Source organism: Phoenix dactylifera, chromosome 7, assembly GCF_051530095.1.
Source record: "Phoenix dactylifera cultivar Ajwa chromosome 7, Ajwa_hap1_PhDact_Kaust_v1.1, whole genome shotgun sequence".
Classification (NCBI taxonomy): domain Eukaryota; kingdom Viridiplantae; phylum Streptophyta; class Magnoliopsida; order Arecales; family Arecaceae; genus Phoenix; species Phoenix dactylifera.
Genome location: NC_143196.1, coordinates 1,834,503 through 1,857,017, shown reverse-complemented (window position 1 = coordinate 1,857,017; position 22,515 = coordinate 1,834,503). Strand labels below are relative to the sequence as shown.

The following is a 22,515-nucleotide window of genomic DNA, read 5'->3' as shown; positions in this document are numbered from 1 at the left end:
TATTCCTATCTAGCAAATAGTAGTAGGTCAGATAGGCAGCACATGTCCCTTTCTCCAACAAGCTGAGCCGCCTCGAGGAGGCCTTCAGAAAGCTAAGAAAGTCCTCAATCGACGTCCATCCACGCTGTAGGTCGGGGTAGGTTGAGGCGCATCTCCAAATTAGATCAGCCCGCAGACATTCATTAAGGGCATGGAAGATAGACTCCTCCACCTCCGAGCACGCCGCACATGCCAAGGGGATCCGCACTCCCCACCCAGACAGGACACCTTCGATAGGCAGACAGCCCCAAGCAACCTTCCCAATAAACGGGGCCACACGTGGATGATTGCGTAGCCTACAGATGCAGCCCCCCTCAATCTGTCACGTCGCAGTCCTCTCGACTACTTCAAATTCGTTCCAGGCTCTCACCACCGACCTTTTAGTCAGGCTCCAGACTTCCCTGTCCATTGCCTCCCATGTAGGATCAACAGTGGCAGGACCCGCTCCGCTAGCTGCTTTCTGAACATTCGCCTGACAAGAGTCTCATCCCACCTCTGCTTTCTCGAAACAAACAGATCACATACTTTGGAGCCCTCCAGCCAGCCATGGTCGATCAAGGTGGGCCATCCCCTTAGTGGTACCTCGGACAACCACTTGTCCTCCACCACGTCGATAGCCTGACCGTCCCCAATCTCCCATCTGATTGTCGGAAATACCATCGGGGGAAGGGCGCAGATCTCCCTCTAGATGAAGAAACATCCTCGGCATGTCCGAAAGACTTTTGGATCGGTCGAGTCCTCATACTTCGTCCTCCACAGTGATCCCCAGATACTCTTCGACTCTAGAAGAAGCCTAGCCACCAGCCTAGTTGTAAGAAAATCCTGACGCCCAATCAATGAATGGACTTTTAATCCCCCTCTACTAGCCAGCTGACAAATGGACTCCAGGCTAGCAGGTGAAGACTGTTGATGTCCCTATACTGTCACCAAATGAAGCTTCTAAATAGACGCTCCAAGCTTTGCAGCGCTGCAAGTGGCACCAAAGTATTTGATAGCAAATAATGGGGATCGAGCTCAGAATTGATTGTACCATATTGACTCTACCCATCATGGACAGGGCGCTTGCCTGCCAACCCTCCAATTTACGTCTGGCGTCACGCTCAATGGAAAAGCACTCCTCTTGCGAAGCCGCCGACCCGTAAAAAGGACCCTAGGTATGTCAAGGTACCCTCCTCCTCCCTAATCTCCATGATGCACATGATGGAGGCCTTCATCCCTGGGTTAATCTTCAGGCTAAAATAGATGGCTGACTTTGCTAGGTTCACCTGCTGTCCAGATATCGCATAGTAGGCCCCTAGGATCCTTCGGATGAGCCGATCGTTTAGTCGCCCAAGCCAGTAGCATGCGGTCATTCGCAAATAGAAGATGTGAGATCTACACCGACCCCAACGCCGGCCGGTAGGCCTCCACCTCCTGCATCACGGAGTTATGCAGAGAGCTCTAGATAAGGTGTCTGCATAGATGATGAATAGGATCGGGGACAAGGGGCACTCCTACCTCAGCCCCACTGACGACTCGAAGAACTGTGAGGGGGACCCAATCACCAATAAAACAAATAATGGGATCAAAATGCAGCCCTGAATCCATCTGATCCATAGTGGGGGAAAATCGAATCTCACCAAGGAGTAAGTGACGAAGTCTCATCTCATCCTGTCATATGCCCTCTACATATCAACTTGACTCCCATCAAACACGTGCGCCCCTCGCGAGGACTGCTAGTTACTTCATGGGCCTTTCTAACTTGGGAATTGCCGTATGAAAGAAAATCTACCTTTCTTTGTGCAAATGCATCATTGGATAACCCACCGATGGCTTTAAGAGCTGTGCAGTGAATAATGCTCGGAGTACTTTGAGAGCTGTGCAGTGGGTGATCCAATGGTGGATTTGTACGCGGGAAGGTTAATCCTCGTCTACCCCTATCCATTTATTGGCCACCTAAATACACATTCTGAAGCACACGTGTCGGGTCCGCAGACAAGGTAGGTAGCTCAACTCATCAGTTAATAACACAGGAAATCTTTTCCACGAAACAAATACTAGCATCAGGCATCTCTGCGAACACCAGCCGAAAACACAGAGAGAGACAGAGAGGGATAGAGAGAGACAGAGCAGCCTCCATGGCACCGGAGCTTCTCCTACTGCTCTCCCTAACTCTCGTAGCTCTCATCATCTTCTTCACCTTTAGGAGAAGCGGAAAGACAGATAACAAGCGACTCAAACTCCCGCAAGGGAATTTGGGATGGCCTCTCATCGGCGAAACCATCTCCTTCATGCAGCCTCATTCCTCAGCCTCCTTAGGAGGGTTCATGGATCAGCACATAGCCAAGTCTCTCCCTTGCAACCAAAAAAAATATATAGATATATATATATATATCTTAGTTAAATCAGTCTCAAATTCACATCAAAGTGTAGGTAGGTTGTGTAACATTTTTTTTTTTTCGTTCTTAGCAGGTATGGGAAAATTTTTAGGATGAACTTGCTGGGGAAGCCGACGATCGTGTCGGCCGACCCGGACTTCAATCGGTTCATTCTACAGAGCGAGGGGAGATTGTTTGAGAACAGCTGCCCCACAAGTATCGCAGAGATCATGGGGAGGTGGTCGATGCTGGCTCTGGTGGGAGACATCCACCGTGAGATGAGGTCCATCGCTGTCAACTTCATGAGCAACGTCAAGCTGAGGACTTACTTCTTAGGTGACATCGAGCTACAGGCCATCAAGATTCTTGACTCCTGGAAGCCGAACTCCACCTTCTCTGCCCAAGAGCAAGGGAAGAAGGTACTCATGGTTTTAGCTAACTAAAGATCTCCTCTTTGTAACATAGTGTTGTAGAAACTTTTGGCCATGGGCGTCTGAGAAATGCTTGTTGTGGTCTGTGTCTGGCTCTAGTTTGCATTCAATTTGATGGTGAAGCATTTGATGAGCCTGGATCCGGGAATGCCGGAGACCGAGCAACTAAGGAGAGAATACATCACTTTCATGAAGGGAATGGCATCCATTCCTTTGAACTTGCCGGGAACGGCCTATAGAAAAGCCTTGCAGGTATGGTAATTATACTTCTCGATCTAGTTCATAATATCGATTATGTTCTTAACATCTACGATTTGGATGCAATAACTGGTATGAGATTTCCTTATGGCAACCTAAAGATTCGGATCCTACTGTACAATATAAATTTTAATTTGAAATTAGTAAGGAAATGATGAAGGATACTAAACTCTTCTTTTTTTTTTTTTAAAGTTCGGATTAAGGTGTGGAATAAAACAAATTTACTACATGATTATCAAACGGATAAAAAATTCAGATCTGAATCTGGCCATTTTATTGAACAAAAAATCTAGCTCGATCTATAACAGGATGAAACAAGTTAAATTGATTAAACAGTTAAGCATTGTCATCCCTATCAGCTGCTGTGAGCTTGGAGACATCATTCAATAATTCCATTTGGTGTTTTTTATTTGCTTCGCAGTCGAGGGCCACAATCCTCAAGATCATGGGCCAAAAGCTGGACGAGAGGATCAAAAAGGTTGATGAAAATTGTGAGGGCCTCGAGCAGGATGACCTCCTTGCGTCAGTTGCCAAGCAGCCCAACCTCGCGAAAGAACAGATACTTGATCTGATACTGAGCATGCTCTTCGCCGGTCATGAAACATCCTCCGCCGCCATCTCCCTCGCCATCTATTTTCTCGAGTCTTGCCCCAAAGCAGCCGACCAATTGCGAGTGAGCATCGATTCCCCTTTTTTGCGAGCATACAGTTATTGCTTATAACTTCTGTTACGTAACGGTAAGAAGCTTCACAGGAAGAGCACAGAGAAATTGCAAGGATGAAGAGGGAAAAGGGGGAGACTGGACTCAACTGGGATGACTACAAACAGATGGAGTTCACTCATTGTGTAAGTTCTCCTACACCTCACTGTTACCTTATGAGAAAGGAAGCTAGAATTGGCAGCTGAACTAGAAAAAATGGATTGTTGTTAGGTGATCAATGAAACTCTTAGGCTGGGCAACATTGTAAAGTTCTTGCATAGAAGGGCCATCAAAGATGTCCAGTATAAAGGTAATTCTGTGCTCTCGAGGGTTTTCTCTGGTCTCCGTTGTGCCTTGCTGATCTTTCTTTTAATTCATGAAGGTTTTGACATTCCATGCGGGTGGGAGGTAGTTCCAATTATTTCAGCAGCACATCTGGATCCTTCCATATACGATGACCCACAGAGCTACAATCCATGGAGATGGCAGGTCAGTACTTTGAACATACCAAACACTCTACTTACACAACACCCCGGCGAAGCCCAATCACGTATGCAGCAACGCAGGGGAATGCCACCTTTTTTTTTTTGTCGTTCGATTTTGCTGTCTGTGTAGCAATGAAGAAATGTCATTTTGGATTGCCTGACCATCAAATTTCTTGCAGGCCATCTCTGCGACCGTGACGAAGAATTGCAACGTGATGTCGTTCAGCGGCGGTCCACGCCTGTGTCCTGGAGCAGAGCTTGCCAAGCTTGAGCTGGCTGTTTTCCTTCACCACCTTGTGCAAAAGTATAGGTGGGAGTTAGCAGAGCATGACTACCCCGTCTCCTTCCCTTTCCTTGGTTTTCCCAAGGGCTTACCGATTAAGGTCCGGCCCCTCAACGAAGAAAAGCCATGAAGCAATTGGTGGCGACGCCATGTATTGATATTGAAGGCACCGGTGGCTACTTTCATTCTGTTCGCTAGGAGCCGGATGTTGGAATGGTAGTGTCCTCCCGGACATGTTTGATCGTTGCAATCCAATGAAATAAATTTGCTCCACGTTGTTGTCCCAACCAGGGAATGGCCTTCTTTTGTGCGCAAATCCTTCAATCATGTGAAAATCAAATGTGATGTGCAATCCATCCCTCAAACTATCAAAACGTATACATGGTCCGCCTCAGCCAAGTCTCTCTTTATTCTTTGCTTCATTTGTCTTATTATTAAAACTGGCTAATTAATTTTCTTTTATTTTCTTTGTCTATGCCTATTCAAAGCTAATCGCACAAAATCTGCGTGGGTCATACGCTGATCCACTCTTATATCATGTATTATACTAGAATTTCATCCAAAAAAAATGCTAGTCAAAAGATATTTTTTAACTCTATTAATCTTATATAAATATTCAAAAAAATTTTGACGAATAATTGATGTGAAATTAAAAGCACATCCATATGGATTCACACAAAGCTTTGATGCCACTTTATTTATCGCGCTCGACTCAATGGCTAGGTAGAGCACATGATAGGCGACGGCATATGTTTAGGGATTAACCATATAGGACATGCAAAGTTTGTCTTTTATTTTTTACATATTTATTAATTATAGATTATTTTTTTGAATTAATGCATTAGTTTATTTGTCTCTAACACACTCTAAGTTTGGATTGACATAAATGTACATGAATGGAAAGACAGATCTCAGAGGATGCATGGCCATCCATCACATGCTCGGGTCAAAGCGTGATAGACAGATGCCTCTTTAAATAACCATAAGAGCTCATTTAAATTTATTCTTTTTCTCAACCAAAATATGTCCTATACCTAAATGGTGAGAAATTTCAGCAACTTGGATTGTAAAAAATATGCAATGATTAAATTCATAGATAGCCTATTGAATGTCCAAATCTAGCCTATATCTAGCAGGTTAGGCTTTTTTTTTTTCGGTTTTGATGAGCGGACAATCTCATTTTTTAACCTATTCTATATCTAATCGAACTTGCACGCGGTCCAACTCAACTCGATTTTCACGTCTACCTATGGACAGAGTGGCTTATGACGGAAGGTGAGCACTAGCCCTTTCTAATCTAAAAAAAAAAAACATAAATCTAGCATGATACAGGCACACGCTAAAGGATAGGAATTAGCCTCTCATAATCAGAAAGATAAACCCAACGTCAAATGGGATAAAATTTATTATAGAGTATTTTATTAATACTTCATTTCTATCTGGGTATTTGAGTTACCTTTCTTGGATTCTTTGCAAGTCCGTGAATGTAATTAATCTTGATGTGATTGTTCTCTCCAATATTTTCATTATCCTCCCTCCACAGTAAATAATGGGGTAGTCTGACCAAAATTATTTTCCTAAAAAATGTGAGGGAGGTCCACTTGGAATTTATTGAGAAGGGCTATTTACGAGGAGTGTGCTGTATAGAATATGAGACCGCCAAAACCGGCCCGAGTTCCAAGGAGTTTAGACTACTACTTTTGTCGTTTCTCAAGCAAGAACGAGATTCTCTGGCTCTTCATTGGAGCATCAAGTACTACGAAAATGAATTCCAGTTTTGTTTTTGTGGATGTGAGCGTCGAGGCGGAAAATTCTACTATTCCAGTCTTTCCAAAGAGCCCAACAAATTGATGGTACCAAATAGTCCCGCGCCCTTTTGCCTAAATGATTTGGGAGGAGATGATCTGAGGTTTCTTCATCATTACCATATGGCGAGCAGTGATTTGGCGCCCGTAACTTTTCTTTTCTTTTTTCAAATTTTCTACGGCAAAGATTTGGTTTTGAAAGCGGAGTTTTTTTTTTTAAATACACTAAGAGAGGCAAAAGCCGATTTTATTAAAAGAATTAGTAATTATTGAGAGAATAAGTTACAGAAAATAGAAAGTCTGTTAGATCATAACTGCAGGTATCAGTTCTAACTAAATAAACTCATGAGAAAGCAAAGAAGATAACAATCTGTTAGCTGTATACAAGCCAGAATAGAAACAAAAAAAGGATTGTGTCATCTTTTGAAGAAGTAGACCAACTCTAAAATACTTTTTATTCCGTCGAGCTTTTGTTGAGCAACATCCTACAGTTATGCATTACCTTGCAAAATCCATTTTCTTCCGTCGAGCTTTTGTTGAGCAACATCTTAGAGTTCTTTTCCTCCCAACAACTGGAAGGACCCGTGTGGGTATATGTTTAGTCTCACATCGGTTATTCGTTAGGTAGATCTTGGATACTTATACAGAATCAAAGAACCCAAATAATACCTTCCAACTAGTCATTTTGGGTGAGGTCGTAAGTTGTGACATAATGGTATCAGAGCGAACGCAGCTCATAACCTATGTGGATTAGGGGACACTGCAGCACGAATCTATTGGGACAGACTACGAGCCGATCTTGGTGTTTCTGATTAGATTTGAATGGATTTGAACTCTTAGCCTGACGAGGATGTCAGAACTTGAATGGGGGGAGTATATGAGGACCCGTGCGGACTTGTGTTTAGTCCCACATCGGTTATTCGCTAGATAGATTTTGGGTACTTATACAGGATCAAAGAGCCTAAATATTACCTTCCAACTAGTCATTTTGTGTGAGGTCCTGAGTTGTGACATAAACACGAAGCACACATTCTGACTAGATTCAGACCTTTTCTCTGATGGTCGATCCGAACAATTAGTTTCAAGCCTAAGACCAGGATCAGACCAAATCCAGATCCAAGTTGAGATTCTCCCTCCTCCTTTTTCTTCCTCCAGACAAGCTCGGGGATCCTAGTGTAAGCCCTGTCCTTCTTCTAACTTGGATCCAAGTTGACCCAATTTGAAAATCTCGAATCGCCCCGGTACCCAAGCGCTAGACCGGCCATCACTTCAGCCCCAGCTAGATTTGACCACTTTTGATCTTCACCTCTAATCCGTTGAATCCTTCTTGCTCGGACCGAACTGATCTGGAGGTATGAGACTGTAATATTTAACTTTGACTTTTAAAATTATGTTAAAATTAATAATATTTTAATGATATTAAATAGATGTATCTGACAAGTTTGCATGAGCTGGGATTTAAAGCGAAAAAAGGTAAGTAACCTAATACTTCAAAGTGTAATGAGTTAGTTGATTAAATTTTGATATTTATTTTGTACTTAGTAAAATGGGTCAGGCACGTTAAATACTATTTGAAAATTATGCTATGAAATATGTGCAATGGTTTGACTAGGCAAGTTATTTATTTTGTATGTATGTATTCCCAGCATGGTTATGTTCTGGCCCCGCCAATGGAGATTATTCGTTGGCCCTATCGAGTTGTATTTGTGAGAAACCAGTTTCGACACCGTACCACCGGTGATTAGAATTGTGGTATTTGGACACCGTACCATCGATAGTTAATAATAGTAGTGTTTGACATTTTGTGCAACCCATGTTACTAGGTTTCGTGGCCCTAGCCAATTTATGTTGGAATTTTGGTTTCAAAGTTTTTGTAAAAAAAAGCTTAACAAATTTCAAAAGTAAAATATGCTTATTTGTGATTTATTTTTTTTAGTCATTATTTTGTGTTTTAATTAAATATCTGACATGCTTTGACCCCACTCAGAGGTATTATGTTGCTTATTGAGTTAGTACATCAATTTAAATAAACTTTATTTTAAGATAACTTGCGCCAAAGTTCTACTAATCGCTCTTCCATATTGGAAACTCCGATTGATCGAGCTAGTTCTCTGAATCTGTAAAAATATAAAAATTGTATAACGAGCTAAACTGTCCAATAAGCAATGATCATTTTAATTAAACAAAATCAGACAATCAAATAGATAATAATTTAGAGAAAATAAGCATATATACAGTACCAATATATGAATCAAATTTTTATTAAAATATTAAATTTTGTTTATGGATTCAATTTTTTTTAAATATTCAAATTATCTTATTGATCCTGAGCTATGGTCATATTAACTTGTGGCAAGATCATAACAGTGACTAATCTTCTTGCAGTGAGTTGTGCATCATGTTGCAGGAAAGTCTTTCAAGACTGATGGTCTATTGGTGGTATGTCACTAATTATCTTGGACACAACTTTCTGGACCAATTATGTGCGAACGTATTAGGCCCCGTTGGAGAGGTCCTCAACATAGCCATGCCAAAATTCAAATAGTTCTAAATTTTATATTTCAGTTATAAAATCATACAGAGTCAAAATTAATAAATTATATCCATAATAAGATCATATATCAACATAATATTCCAAAATAATTTTTTTTTGTAATAATATATTATCCATCAAATTCATGCATCTTGAATAACTTCAAGAATAGTAGAGCTTCTTCTTCACCACTCAGCAGAAAAAGGAGGACACAAAAAAATAACTTTGTTGCGTTTATTTTAAAGAGAGGAACAGAACACGTACATGTTTCGTCTCATGCATTGATATTTAAATAAAACCAAAACTCATATGTAGGCCTACAAATACGGCATTACACCCATTTGCATGGCACCACTTACATAAGAGCGGTACACACACAACTGGCTCTTAAAGATTTGATAACACACAACTCACTACCAACGGCTAGTACATACCAGCAAATAAATAAGATTTATTTAAAATAAAAACTACAGACACAACTCCACGTACGCGCACGATTGGTACATGGTTTGATTTGCATCCCACTTCATCAGACGTTACGCCTGTGACTTTTCACGCTCCTCCCGGCAAGCCATGAGCCCCTCGACCAGACGGCTCATATCTTCGTACGACGAGCCGCCCTCCGCCACCGCCCTCCTGCCCAATTTCGCCAGCTCTCGCACCCTTCTTCTCATGGCCGCCACTTCCTCCCCGCCGCCGACGAGCCACGCCACCGCCCTCGCCACCGCGTTCGCTGGCACCACCGCCTTCTCGCCGTCGGTCACGCTCTGGAACCCCTCCCACACGGGCTTCGCTATCTTGAGCACGTCCACCAGTAACTTTTCTGACACGAAGTGGTCAGAGTGGAGGGGCCAAGTGGCCAAAGCCACCCCGCTGCACACCCCCTCCATCACCGCGTTCCACCCGCATTGGACCACAAACCCCCCCACCGCCCGGTGCGACAGGATCTCCACCTGCGGGGCCCATCCTCTCACCACCAGGCCCCGTCCGGCGACTCTCTTCTCGTAACCCTCCGGCATCCACTCATCTCCTCCCCCGCCGCCGCTGCGCACCTTCCACACGAATGGGTGGCCGCTCGACTCCAGCCCAAGCGCCAGCTCCCGGAACTGCTCGTCGCTGAACCGGCACGTTGTCCCGAAGGATATGTACACCACCGAGTCGTCCTCCTTCTCGTCCAGCCACCTCAGGGTGGCGTCGCGGCCGCCGTCCTCTTTTTTCTCCGTCGACGGTGGTCTGGCTCCGGCGAGGTTGACCGGGCCGACGACGAATACCTTCCTGAGGCCCACCTTGTAGTAGTGCTCGGCGTAGTCGGGCTCGAAGGCGTAGAAGCTGTTGACGATGACGCCGTAGCTGGTGAGCTCGGCCTCGCGGAGGAGACCCAGCATGTAAGGGAAGTCGAAGACTTCCGGGAGCTCCGCGCGGGTGAACTTGATGGGGTGGGGGAAGCCCGGGATGGAGAAGGGTTCGGAGCGGGAGGAGACGGACTCGTAGGGGCGGTGGATGTCGAGGTCGTTGACGGCGCAGACGGAGAAGAGGCCGGTGACCTGGAAGATGAGGCGGGGGACGCCGTGATCGGCGGCGAGGGAGGTGGTCCAGGGGAAAAGGGCGTCGGAGACGAGGGCGTCGACGGGGCGGAGGTCGCAGAGGAGGTCGTCGAGGGGCTTGCGGAGGGCGAAGACGGCACGGAAGAAGTTGCCACAACTGGAGAAGTCGGGGAGGGCGGTGATGTTCTCGCAGCCGTCGGGGACACCGTGGTCGGCGGCGGGGAAGGGGATGATGCGGAGTTCCATGGGGGGCTGGTGGAGGGAGTTGGCACGGTCGAGGGTTGGTTGGAGGAGGTGGGCATTGGCCGGGGTGGTAACGAAGGTGGCCTTGACGCCGCGCTCGGCGGCGATGACGGCGGTCTCCAGCATGGGGATCATGTGGCTTGTGGCTAGGAATGGGAAGAAGACCAGATGAAGGGGTCGTTGCTCTTGAGTTTGGGAAGCCATGGCTGCTGCCTTCCCCTCTTCTCCTATTCTTCTTGTCTTCTTGGATGTGGATAGACGATAGCGTTCGATTATCATTTATATCGTGGCCGCCTCCTATCGAACCCGCCCAGGAGTGACGGGAAACGGGAAACGGGAAACGGGCAACGGGAATCAGAGTCTATCCATCTGTTTCTATTTTTATTATTTTAAAGAAAATAACGATTAAGTCCCGTAAACATTTTGGGTGTTTTCCGTTTTAAACATTTACTTTTCCTCAAGGAAAATAATAATGATAATATATATATAATTCTGACCACAGGCCACTACAGGATTTAGTTTACAGGATCATAGAAATTGAGGGCACAACCGCAAAGCTTAAATGAACTCAGCCCTAGAAATTTTTGACGTTTGAAATCTGCATGAGTTATGGTGTTGTCCAAAAATGACTATCCAAATGAAAACTATATTTTGATTATTACATCAACTCCCTCCAACACAAAACTATTTCCAATGCCAGTTTGTTTACAAACTAGGGCAAACAGTGCCATGAAATTTATGTAGACACCATAAATCTCCTAATAAATTGAAAAAATAATTTTGATATGAAAATATTTTTAACGGGTCATTAATTCTCCACCCTCCGAAGGACAGCGTCACTGGAGGAGAAGAAAGAAGAAGAAGCGCGGCCGCCGCCGGCCGTGGCCCGGCCCCCTCTCAGGCTCCCTCTCACGGCCACCATGGGCTGGCTCCTTCCGGTGCCGCCGGCTTTGCGGGAGGAGAAGAAAGGAGAAAGAAGAAGCTGACATTTCGGAATAAATACCCCTTACCCAGAATTGATGATTTATTTGATCAGTTACAATGGACCAAAGTTTTCTCAAAATTTGATCTTCATTCCGGCTATTACAAATTGAAGATAGAGGTTGAAGATGTACCAAAAATAGCTTTTCGAACCTGGTATGGACATTGTGAATTTTTGGTCATGTCGTTTGGGTTTACAAATGTGCCAACTGCTTTCATGGACCTTATTAACCGAGTATTCAAACCTTATTTAGACCAGTTTGTTGTAGTATTCATTAATGAGATTTTGATTTATTCAAATAGCTCACAAGAATATGAGGAACATCTGAGGATAGTGTTACAAACTCTTAGAGATAGAAAGCTTTATACTAAGCTATCAAAGTGTGAGTTTTGGTTGGACAGTGTTACCTTTCTCGTACATAAGATCTCCAAGGAAGGTATTTATATGGACCCAAAGAATGTGGAATCTGTAGTTGAGTAGAAAAGACCTTTCAATGTATCTGAGGTATGCAACTTTTTAGGAATGCCAGGTTATTACTGAAGATTTGTTGAAGGATTCTCTCATATTGCCATGCATTTATCCCGCTTGACTCAGAGATGACTAAAAAGATGGTTGGCGATAGCTTGAGTGCTAATTATTCCATCTGGAATATGAGATTTTACCATATACAGTAATGCATCTCGCAAGGGACTTAGGTATGTTTTGATGCAGAATGGGAAGGTAATAGCTTTTGCCTCAAGATATTTAAAGTCTTACGGGCAGAACTATCCTATGCATGACTTGGAGTTGGCAATTGTAATTTTTGCTCTGAAGATTTGGAGGCATTATTTGTATAGGGAACACTATGAGGTTTTCACAGACCATAAAAGTTTAAAATATATCTTTATTCAGAACGAGTTGAAGTTGAGGCAAAGGAGATGGTTGGAACTATTAAATGATTATGACCTAACAATTAGTTACCATCTAGGGAAGCAAATGTGGTGGCTGATGGTGGAGACGGTGGATGTTCTTCCAAATTGAGCCGGAGGAGTTTGAATTTGGGATCCTCAAACAGCTAATACCAAAGTTATTTGAATTTCTAAAAAATTAATTTATCATGTAATGGGCATGGGATACTATTTTGTTGATGAAGATGAATATCAAAATCATATTGGGCCAGTGCAGTAACTCAGAAGATTTAATTAAAAAATTTTAAAGCCAAAGGATGTACGTACAAATCGTGTCTCTATGCGTCTAAACTCTAACAAAAAAAAATCAACTATTGCTGGCTTTTTTGGTGCGTCCAACCTCCGTGTGCAGGATATACAGAACTTTCTCAACGGTTTTTTAATCAAATTTTTGAGAGATCTTTCAGGTAATAGTTTATTGCATAATACAATTATATTTTATTTTATATACATACTTATTATAGTAAAATGTAAATATTAATAAATACAAACACGACAGCAACAGTGGCCGATCCAGATTGAGAAATGGCAGCACGCAGCCCACGTGGCAACATACCAAATCTATCTACAGGGGATTTAGGTGAGAAATTTTAGCTACTATTTTATTTTTGGAATCTCGGCAACTCACGTGGATTGCTTTTAATATTTTATTGATTGCAGTCAGATGAAGTAAAGTTAAAATCAGAATAAATCTTACCTTAAAAATAAAATATTAATCATTTGGACCAGAACAATTTATGAAATTATATGAATATACTTGTAAGCTTATATAGTTTTATACATATTTCTTTCCGTATATCTATTTTTAAAAATATTTTAGTTATTTTAATTTTAAACTGCTTATTAATAACATAAATATATATTAAAAATATGTAAAATAAATATTTTATAAAAATATAAACATAATGAACAAAATTTTGAGAGAATATTTATATAATTTTTAATATTTAAAAGGATATATTTGTATTTGTATCCTGCGCTTTAATTGCATCCGGGACCTGTTGGGATTTTATGAAAAAATTGTCCTTCCCACCGCGGCCTAATAATATATGTGTGAACAAGCGAGCCTCCCAAGTCCCATCCCATGCCCATCTCGGTATACCATTATTTTTTTTGATACAAATCTCAGTATACTTTCAAAAGTGGAAGAAAAAAAAGTCCAACCTACCACGAGATAAAGTAATTTAAGCAATCAAGAAGTAGAATACAATGAGATGATCATGTGGTCACAGTCTTCTAGACATTGCACATTGGCTCGACATGATCACGTGAATACTGCCATCCCTTGTGCATAGATTTCGTGTCTCTCGGAGTCGCGGTACTCGAAGAAAAGACAAAAAAAAAACTATCAGTGCATCCCCGATTGCTTAGCCAAACAGCAACAAAAGCTTTACTTATTACGAGATAATAATACATTCATAAGAAACCACAGAAAGCAACTCAATCTGCAGCATAATTTATTTTTTTATAAATGTGTATGAGGTGGCGTGATGGCAACTCATAGTTTTTTTTTTTCAAAACAACAACCACCACAAAATAATATATTAAAAATAACTGTCAAATATCCGTTCACATCCACAGATATTACTGTCTTTATCACCAAAAAAAGAAAAAAATAGTTGAACTAGAGTCATTTAAATTATTAATAATTTTTGATGAATCTGATTCTACTAATAATTGTAGATACTAAACAGCATCATCAAATTTATTTATTATATTATATGCATCAAGATCCACCTATAGAAATTTTTCTGTCCTTCGGTCCTACTTAGTAGCACGTGGCACTCCGCGCCACACGAACCACGTGGGTCGCCGACCGAGGTGGATTCCCTCTTTGGTACAGATGCTCCACTCTGATCGATATCAAAATTTTCGACCCATGCACGCGACAACAAATGCACAAAATTTCACGCTCTGTCCATGCAACGACAAGCGGGGTGGGGGTTGTGATGAACTTGGTGGCCCATATATAGTTGATTGTCACTGAAGCTTACGTCGACAAGCAGCAGATAATTAGAGGCACAATGCCACGTCAGGACAAGGAAGACAGCATCCTACTACTAATATAATTTTATGATAAAAAATAAGATTAAGGAAGGGAAGTGTTACTTCTTTTGTTTTCTTCTTTTAAGAAGTCGTAACACCTAGAGTCTGGGGATGGAAGGATGCATGGGCCACGAGAAACCACATCTCGGTACTTGAACCAACTTCGTCTTGTAGGGAATGGCAACTCGCTGACTATTACGAAAATAAGCATGCTCTTGTGACGATGCAACAAGTTATAGCACTACTGTGAAATAACATATGCTCTTGCCATTGAGGAGTTGGCCGACTATGATCGATGTAGAGGCAGTAGAGGAACTACGGATTAGTGACCTTTTGGCAGGAGGTGGAGCAGAGTGGGATGATACTAGACTTCGACAGCTATTTGGGGTACACCTCGCAGCGAGGATCCGGTCTCTTCCGTTATCAGGATGTGGGGGGCGGGATGTCAGGGTATGGGGCACATCGAGCCAGGCCAGTGTCAGGCTAGGAGACCTCTCCCGTGTCATCCAGTTAGAGCAGGAGAGGGGGCTGGATTGCACATGGATCTGGAGGCACGGTCTTCACCCGCGGGTAGCCCTCTTCTTATGGAAGGTGTTCCGGGATCGCCTTCCGACGAGAGCGGCGCTGAGCAAGCGTGGTTGGGGGATCCCTGCAGAGTGTGGAGCGTGTGGGGCTGTGGAGTCGGTAGACCATGTGCTCTTTCAGTGTGTATGGGCGAGATTGACATGGCAGTGGGCCGGGATCCCGCAGGAGGCCCGGAGTGACAGGCCACAGTTCCTTCATATGATACGACTGGGGCTACCCAGTTCCGGGACGTGTCAGGAGGCTATTAGAGCGACTTGCACAGCGCACCAGATTTGGCTGGCAAGAAACGCTCGTACTCTCGGCGATCGCAGGGTGTCACCGAGGTTTGCTGCGGAGCTTGCTCGTGTTCAGGCCGTTGAGTTTGTACCCACCACCTCTTCAGATAGACCTTTGATAGCTCGGGACACCTGGGCCCCCCTCTGCTTCGGCAGCCAACCAGATGGTGTTTTTCACCTGGGAGCCCCCACCCCCGAGTTTCCTCAAGGTCAATTTTGACGGGTCGGTGTTGGACGGCGGCGCGCGGGGTGGTGTGGGCTTTGTTATACGAGGCCCGCACTCCAAGGTAGTTGCAGCAGGTGGCTGCCAGCTGTTCGACACGTCGGTTCCGGAGGCAGAGCTTCGAGCAGCCTGGGCGGGCGTGCGCCATGCGAGGATGATCCTGCGAGCCAGGTCGATCATTTTGGAGGGCGACTCCACCACAGTCATCGGATGGATTCGGAGGGGGGCGACGGGTGATGGTACAGACCACCCTTTGATCCGCGACATAGGGAGCATGATGGGAGATGAGAGAGCCTTCCAAGCTCAACATGTATTCAGAGAAGCTAATGGGGCAGCCGACTGGGTGGTGGCCCATGCGGCTCATCACTCGGGGTACACCCTTTGGTCGGGGGAGGAGGAGCTGCCACATGCGCTCCGCGAGTTGCTTTATTTTGATTTTCTTGGATGTATTCGTACACGTATTGTATGAAATACCCGTTTTCAGCAAAAAAAAAAAAAAAAAAAAAAAAAAAAAAAAAAAAAAAAAAAAAAAAAAACATATGCTCTTGTGGGCAGGGCCTTGCTGCAGAGGACTGACGTGCCGTCGTGGCGACTGAAAGGCTTTATTAAAAAGACAATTTGTTGTAGGACTTCGTAACGGCTAGTTCTAGAGTGGGAAGCTCTGAGAAATGAGAAACCGCCAGGGAGAGAGAGAGTGCTCCGAGCTGTAAAGGCTACCTCCTCACCGGCGGCGTGGGGCGTGGTGGTGATCGTCCTTTCGTGGTGGCCAACGAGGAGGCTTGTGGGCGTAACCCACGATCTTCGAGTAGGAGGCTTGGCCCGGCAGGTGCGCGCGCGTTTGCCTGCGGCCACAACTCTCTGGTTAGCAGAGGAGCTACAAGCGGCAGGCTCGACGGCGGGCGGGCTGCAAGTCAATGTTCAACTTTTCTGTTTCTCTAACCCTTGTGTGCAGGTGGTACTAGGTGGTCCACTGGTCCCCCTAGGTCTCGGATGGAGCGGCCGGCGGGCCAAACGACGGAGCCGACAACAGGGAAGTGGGCAAAGGTGGCAGCTCAAGGCAAAGGTATGGCTTCGGGGAGCAAAAGAGAGAGACTCGGGGTCCGGGCGAGACCAGGGCCCTGGGTGACCCACCGGCTTACAGATGCAGAGGCGGCTCGGCTGAGCTGCCACTTCTCGTTGGTCCTGGAGCTCACGGAGGAGCCTATTGAGGCCGCTCGTCGGAAGTGGGAGGGACTGGTGGTGGTGGGTCGCAGCCTTGGCCGGCGGGTGCCGGCCGAGTGGGTAAACAAGGATGTGGCTGCCCATTTGAAGAAGGCAGGGGACGTCGCGGTGGTGACACTCGCCGACGACCATTTCGTCTTGCGGTTCCGGTCGACGGAAGACCGGGACCGCGCCTTGATGGAGGGGCCCTCGGTGGTGGCGGGACAACTCCTCACCATGGAGCTGTGGGTCCCGGATTGTCTACCCAAGGAGGCCCTGGGGAAGACCGTGGTGGTCTAGTTCCAACTACCCGAGCTTCCGCCCGAGTACTGATCGACCTCAACCATTCTCGGCATTGCTGCTTAGGCGGGGCGGCCGTTGGTCATAAACGGGGTGATTGAGGAGCAGCGAGCCATGGGCTTCGCCCGGGTGAAGGTGGCGATTGACGCCACCGAGTCCCTCCTCCCGAGCTTCCGGATCCATGGGAAGATGAAGGTGCTTTGGCAGTCCTTCATCTTCGAGAACATCCCAGATTTCTGCATCGGGTGCGGAAGGATTGGGCACCCAGCGTCCGCCTGCCGGTTTGGGGAACCGACGCTGATGAAGGAGGGTGCCTCAGTGGACCTTGGGGATGTCCCAAGAGCGATGGGGCCAAGCTCCGAGGAGGGGGACACCGGGCTGATGGATGGCCCGTGGCTGGTGAAGACCCGCGCCCGGCTCCAACGGGAGAAAGGGCTACTGCAGCCGAGGAACGCGACCGTGAACTTGGCCGAGTTGAAGAAGCATACCAAGGTGGTCCGCCGCTGCTCTCCGCCAAAAGGGTAGCCGACGGTGGTGGCCGGGGTCCTAGCTTTCGGCTTCCCGGCCGAGGGCTTCCAAGTCGACCCGGCCTCCGACACGCTCATGGGTTGGGGTGACTCGGTGCCCTCGGATGTCGTGGCTGGGCCGGCGGAGGGGCGGGCCGACCCGTTGGAGCAGCAGCCTGGCCCAAGCGCTGTGCTAGCGGGCCAGCCTGTGGGACAGTCTAATAAGCGGCCCAGGAACCCTGGGCTGCTATTGGACTTGGGCCGCGGTGCTGCGGGCTGGGGCCTTATGGCCGGAGCGAGCCTTGGTCTAGCCAAAATGGTGCCATGCAAGGCACAGCACGCACAGCGCGCGGACCCATGAGTCTGGGCCACGCGTGTGCGATCGGCGGAAGGCCCCCGAGGACGTGGGCCTTCCACAGTCTGGGCCCAGATGGCCCGACGAGCGGGCCTGGGTCAGGTTGTCCCACGATTCTGGCTGCCGGGTCTGCAGGGCCCAACTCCAGTGCGGGTGGGCCAACCTCTGGGAGTGGTTCCGACGGGGGGTCTCTAGGACTTTTCAGGACCGTGGAGGGCCTGGTGCGTTGGAAACGATGGGCCTCCCAAAGGGCCCAGTAGGAGGAACGACCGTGGTCTTCCAGTTTAGCTCCCCAGCCCTGGTGGCAGACCCGGATTTTGAGATCCATACCTCTCTATGCTCTATAAGGGTGGCTGCAGGACAGGGAGAGGCTACCTCGGGCAGGTCTGAGTTGGTTGGTGTAAACCCGGTCGACCGACGGTCCGGCCAAAGTGGACTGCCATGTGGGTGACGTATTGGTAGGCCAGAATACGTCTGTACCTTTACTGTCAGGGGCAGGTGATCGGGTTGGACACGAGGGGGCCGTTGGCAGGCCGTCGGTGGGCCACCCGATGATTGTATGACGGGTGAAGGCTGCAGTGATGCGGGTTGTCTCTGGAGCCAGTGTGGATGATGAGCAGCGAGGAGACACTTACTATGAGGCGGAGATGGACCCTGCGGCCCAGGGGGTTAACGTGCATGTGGCCGATCTCTCGGACTTTTTCCCATGAGGATTTTTGCATGGAATTGTAGGGGGTGGCAAAACCGTCTTTGATGTCGTCTTTCAGGTGGCTGGTGCAGGTCCATAGTCTAGAGATCTGCCTCCTCTATAAAAACACATTTGTCCGATAGAGGACTTTGCCGAGTACAACGGCGTTTAAAGGTTGACTAAGAGTCCTACACAGTTGAATCTCAAGGGTTGCTCGGGGGTATTGTGGCATTATGGAAGTGGGGCGTGGCGACAGTAGATGTGTTCCATAAGTGCTCTCAACAGGATATTATAATTATTTTAGAACCCAACGCAGCACCGTGGGTCTTAAGCGAAGTATATGCGAGTACTGACCATAGGACTAGGAGAGTTCTTTGGGACGAGCTCACCCACCTAGTTGCTCAGGGTTTTCCGATAGCTGTGGTGGGTGACTCCAACTGTATCTAGAATGGGAGCGCGAAGCGGAAAGGAAGGGCTTTCACTGACAGAGTGGATAGGAGGAAGTTCCGTTAATTCCTATCGTGGAATGGCCTGGTGGACCTAGGCTTCTCCGAACCACGGTTCACCTGGTGTAACAACCAGTGCAGTAGAGCTAGAATTTGAGTGCGGCTAGACAGGACCGTTGCATCCACTGACTGGCTTATCAGGTTTTCCTCCTATAGGGTTAGCCATCTATCTCGGATTGCCTCGAATCATTGTCCATTGTTGATCTCGACGACATTGGGCTCCAGTCACCATTGTTCCTTTCGCTTCAAGAAGGTTTGGTTGTCTTACCCTCAAGCCTGGGACATTGTCCAAGGAGCTTGGAGCTTATCGGTTCGTGGTGATGCCATGCAAAGGGTTTTACGCAAATTAGAGTTGACCAAGAGACGGCTGTGCTGTTGGAATCGTGAGGTTGTGGGTGATATTTTTAGGAAGTTGGAGGATGTGAAGGCCCCGATTGCTAACCTCCAAAGGAAAGAATTTCAAGTGGGTGTGCTCCCTGAGGTCGACCAGGGGCTTCTTGCCACTCATTACTCGATCCTGCGACAATATGAGATTTTTTGGAATTAAAAGTCCAGAATCTAGTGGGTCAAAGAGGGAGACCGGAACACTAGTTTCTTTCATTGGAGCATGGTCAATAGAAGGTAGACGAATATGATTCGGTCTCTGTAGGACGAGATGGGCCACTGGGCGGAGCGAGCATCGTCGGTTAGCCAGATCTTGCTTGATTTCTTCTGTTCTCGATGGACGGAGGACGGAGGGGATGACGCTGTCGGTCAGCTCCCGAGGGCCGACATGGAAATTGGCGTTACAGAGAATGCGTTACTGGTTTGACTGGTGATGGAGGGGGAGGTGCGGGAGGCGGTCTGGGCCCTAGGAGAGGATAGGTCTTTTGGTCCAGATGGGTTCCCACCCTTTTTTTCGAATATACTGGGGCATCCTCCGGACGGCTGTGGTGGAAGCGGTTCTGTGTTTCTTCAGTCGGGCCAGGATGCTTGACAACTGGAAGGCCATATTTGTCACGCTGATACTGAAGCGTCAGGATCCGGCGGAACCGAGTCAATTTAGGCCTATAGCTTGTACACAATTTTATATAAAGTTGTGGCAAGAATACTGTTAGAGCAGATGAAGCCCTTGCTTTCCAGCATTATTTGCCAGGAGCAAGGAGCTTTTGTGGGAGGTAGGAGCATCTCCGATAATGTCATATTAGCCCAAGATATGATGTGGGATCTTCAGCGGGCCCTGAAGCGGCAAACCCCGATAACTGTCAAGCTGGACATGGAACGAGCTTATGACAGAATCAGGTGGAGCTTCCTTAGGCGTGCCTTGGAGAGTCTTGGTTTCCACGAGACCTAGATTGATTGGGTGCTGGGGTGTGTCCGGAGACCGAGGTTTTCTCTTCTGCTCAACGGCATACCGTCCCTCTTTTTCAAATCCACCATGGGGCTTCGGCAGGGATGTCTCCCCATATTTGTTCATCCTTTGCTTTAACGTCTTGACTCAGGCACTGCGGGCTGCATGCGCCGCCAGAAAGCTAGAGGCTTACGTCCTAGCTCTAGGGGCCGAGCCAATATATCACTTACTCTTTGTCGATGACTATCTCCTCTTGACGAGGGCGCGGGTAGCAGATGCACGGGCCTTTAGGATGGTGTTGGTCGACTACTGTGCTGCGTCTGGGCAGGAAGCGAATGCCCAGAAGTCCACCATCTCCTTCAGTCCTAGCATGACGCATGGGATTCGACGGGGGATCCGAAGAATTCTGGGGATGCCAAAGTAGGACGAGACTTGCAGCTACCTGGGCGTACCGATCACAGGTAGGAGACTACGGGTATCCGAGGGCACTAGGCTGATGCAATGGGTCCAAAGTAGGCTAGAGGGTTGGCGGGCGGCGTCTCTATCTATGATGGGTAGATTGACGCTGATCAGATCTGTACTTGGCTCAATGCCCATCTATCTCATGGCAAGCACGGTGGTGCCAAGGACAGTGCAGCTGAAGATTGAACGGCTACTTCGGAGCTTCTTATGGGGCTCGCATGAAGGTGGTCAAGGGGTGCACTTGGTGGCTTGGGAGAGCATCTACCTGCCATTCAGTGAGGGTGGCCTTGGGGTTCTGTCTCTCATGGAGAGACGGAAAGTGCTCATTACCCGACATGCAATCCGATTCCTTTTGGAGCCACAGGAGATCTCGATGCGGACCATGGCAGCCCGCTATGGGTGGGTGGGCGGGCCCTGAGGAACTGGCCCGAGGAGGGAAGAAATGTTGCTTCCTGTGGAGACAAATTGCGAGGTATCCGCCTACTGTGTTGGTACACACTAGATAGCTGATAGGGCTGGGGACCCGTAGGTAGATGCCCTCCCCTTGCAGCATTGGCCTACTATGGTTAGTGTCAAGGCTGCGAAGGGCCTACGTGTCTATGATCTCCTTGTCCCCGGGAGGGCTACATGGGACGAGACTGGCTAGCTTAGCTTTTCGGAGGGCATCTGGTGGAGAGGGTTCGATCCCTTCCGTTACCAGGATGTGTAGGTCCAAATGTTCGGATTTGGAGCACCTCTACCACGACCAGCATCAGGATGGGCGACCTTTTCCGCATCAGGATGGACTACGCCTGGATCTGGCGCTTGGGACTCCCTCCGAGGTTAGTACTATTCCTTTGGAAGGCAGTCTGGGACCGTCTTTCCTGATTTTTTCGGGCCAGTTCCATCGTCCTGGAGGGGGACTCAGCCATGCACGGTCATCAGTTGGATCCGGAGGGGCCCAAGGGGTAATGGTTGTATTCACCTTTTGCTCCGAGATATCTTGACAATTGTGAGGGATGGAGGGGTCTTCCAGCCCAATTATATTTTCTGTGAAGCTAATGGGGCTACCAATTTGGTATGCGAGAGAGGTTCGAATGTTCCCTTTTGACACCGGGGTTCGGGGGGTGGAGCCCCCGCATCCCCCCCTCCTCCGGCGGCACTTGTTAAATAATAACCCCTACCTTTTAGCCAACACGATTGGCTTCTTTTTTTTTTTCAGAAAAATTTTCAGTTTCTTGAGATTCTGTTTATGGCCATTATATAATAATATAAAAATTGTTGGCAAAGAGAAGGTGAGAGAGTGCTGGGCACGATCTCATGCGACGATGCAACAAGTTAGGCATATGTTAGTGGGAATGTAAATGCAACTAGCCGCGGTATCTATTATATAATAGAAATTTCTGAAGTTGGCTAAGTGAATCCAGATTCCGTGAATAAAATCTCTAGAATC

The 22,515-nt window shown here is 47.0% G+C and overlaps 2 protein-coding genes across 2 annotated transcripts; one reads left to right on the top strand and one right to left on the bottom strand.

The window, feature by feature from the left end:
* The first annotated feature begins 2,054 nt into the window (after window positions 1-2,054).
* On the top strand, window positions 2,055-4,840 carry LOC103707601 (cholesterol 22-hydroxylase CYP90B27-like). Its single transcript, XM_008792144.5, has 8 exons — window positions 2,055-2,365; window positions 2,491-2,815; window positions 2,927-3,079; window positions 3,507-3,758; window positions 3,839-3,931; window positions 4,017-4,095; window positions 4,168-4,274; window positions 4,450-4,840. Exons 1-8 carry the CDS (start codon window positions 2,157-2,159, stop codon window positions 4,681-4,683), a joined length of 1,452 nt encoding a protein of 483 aa, XP_008790366.2. The 5' UTR covers window positions 2,055-2,156; the 3' UTR covers window positions 4,684-4,840.
* Window positions 4,841-9,099: 4,259 nt separating this feature from the next.
* Window positions 9,100-10,929, bottom strand: LOC103707603 (scopoletin glucosyltransferase-like). Its single transcript, XM_008792148.5, has one exon. It carries the CDS (start codon window positions 10,880-10,882, stop codon window positions 9,428-9,430), a length of 1,455 nt encoding a protein of 484 aa, XP_008790370.4. The 5' UTR covers window positions 10,883-10,929; the 3' UTR covers window positions 9,100-9,427.
* Window positions 10,930-22,515: the final 11,586 nt, after the last annotated feature.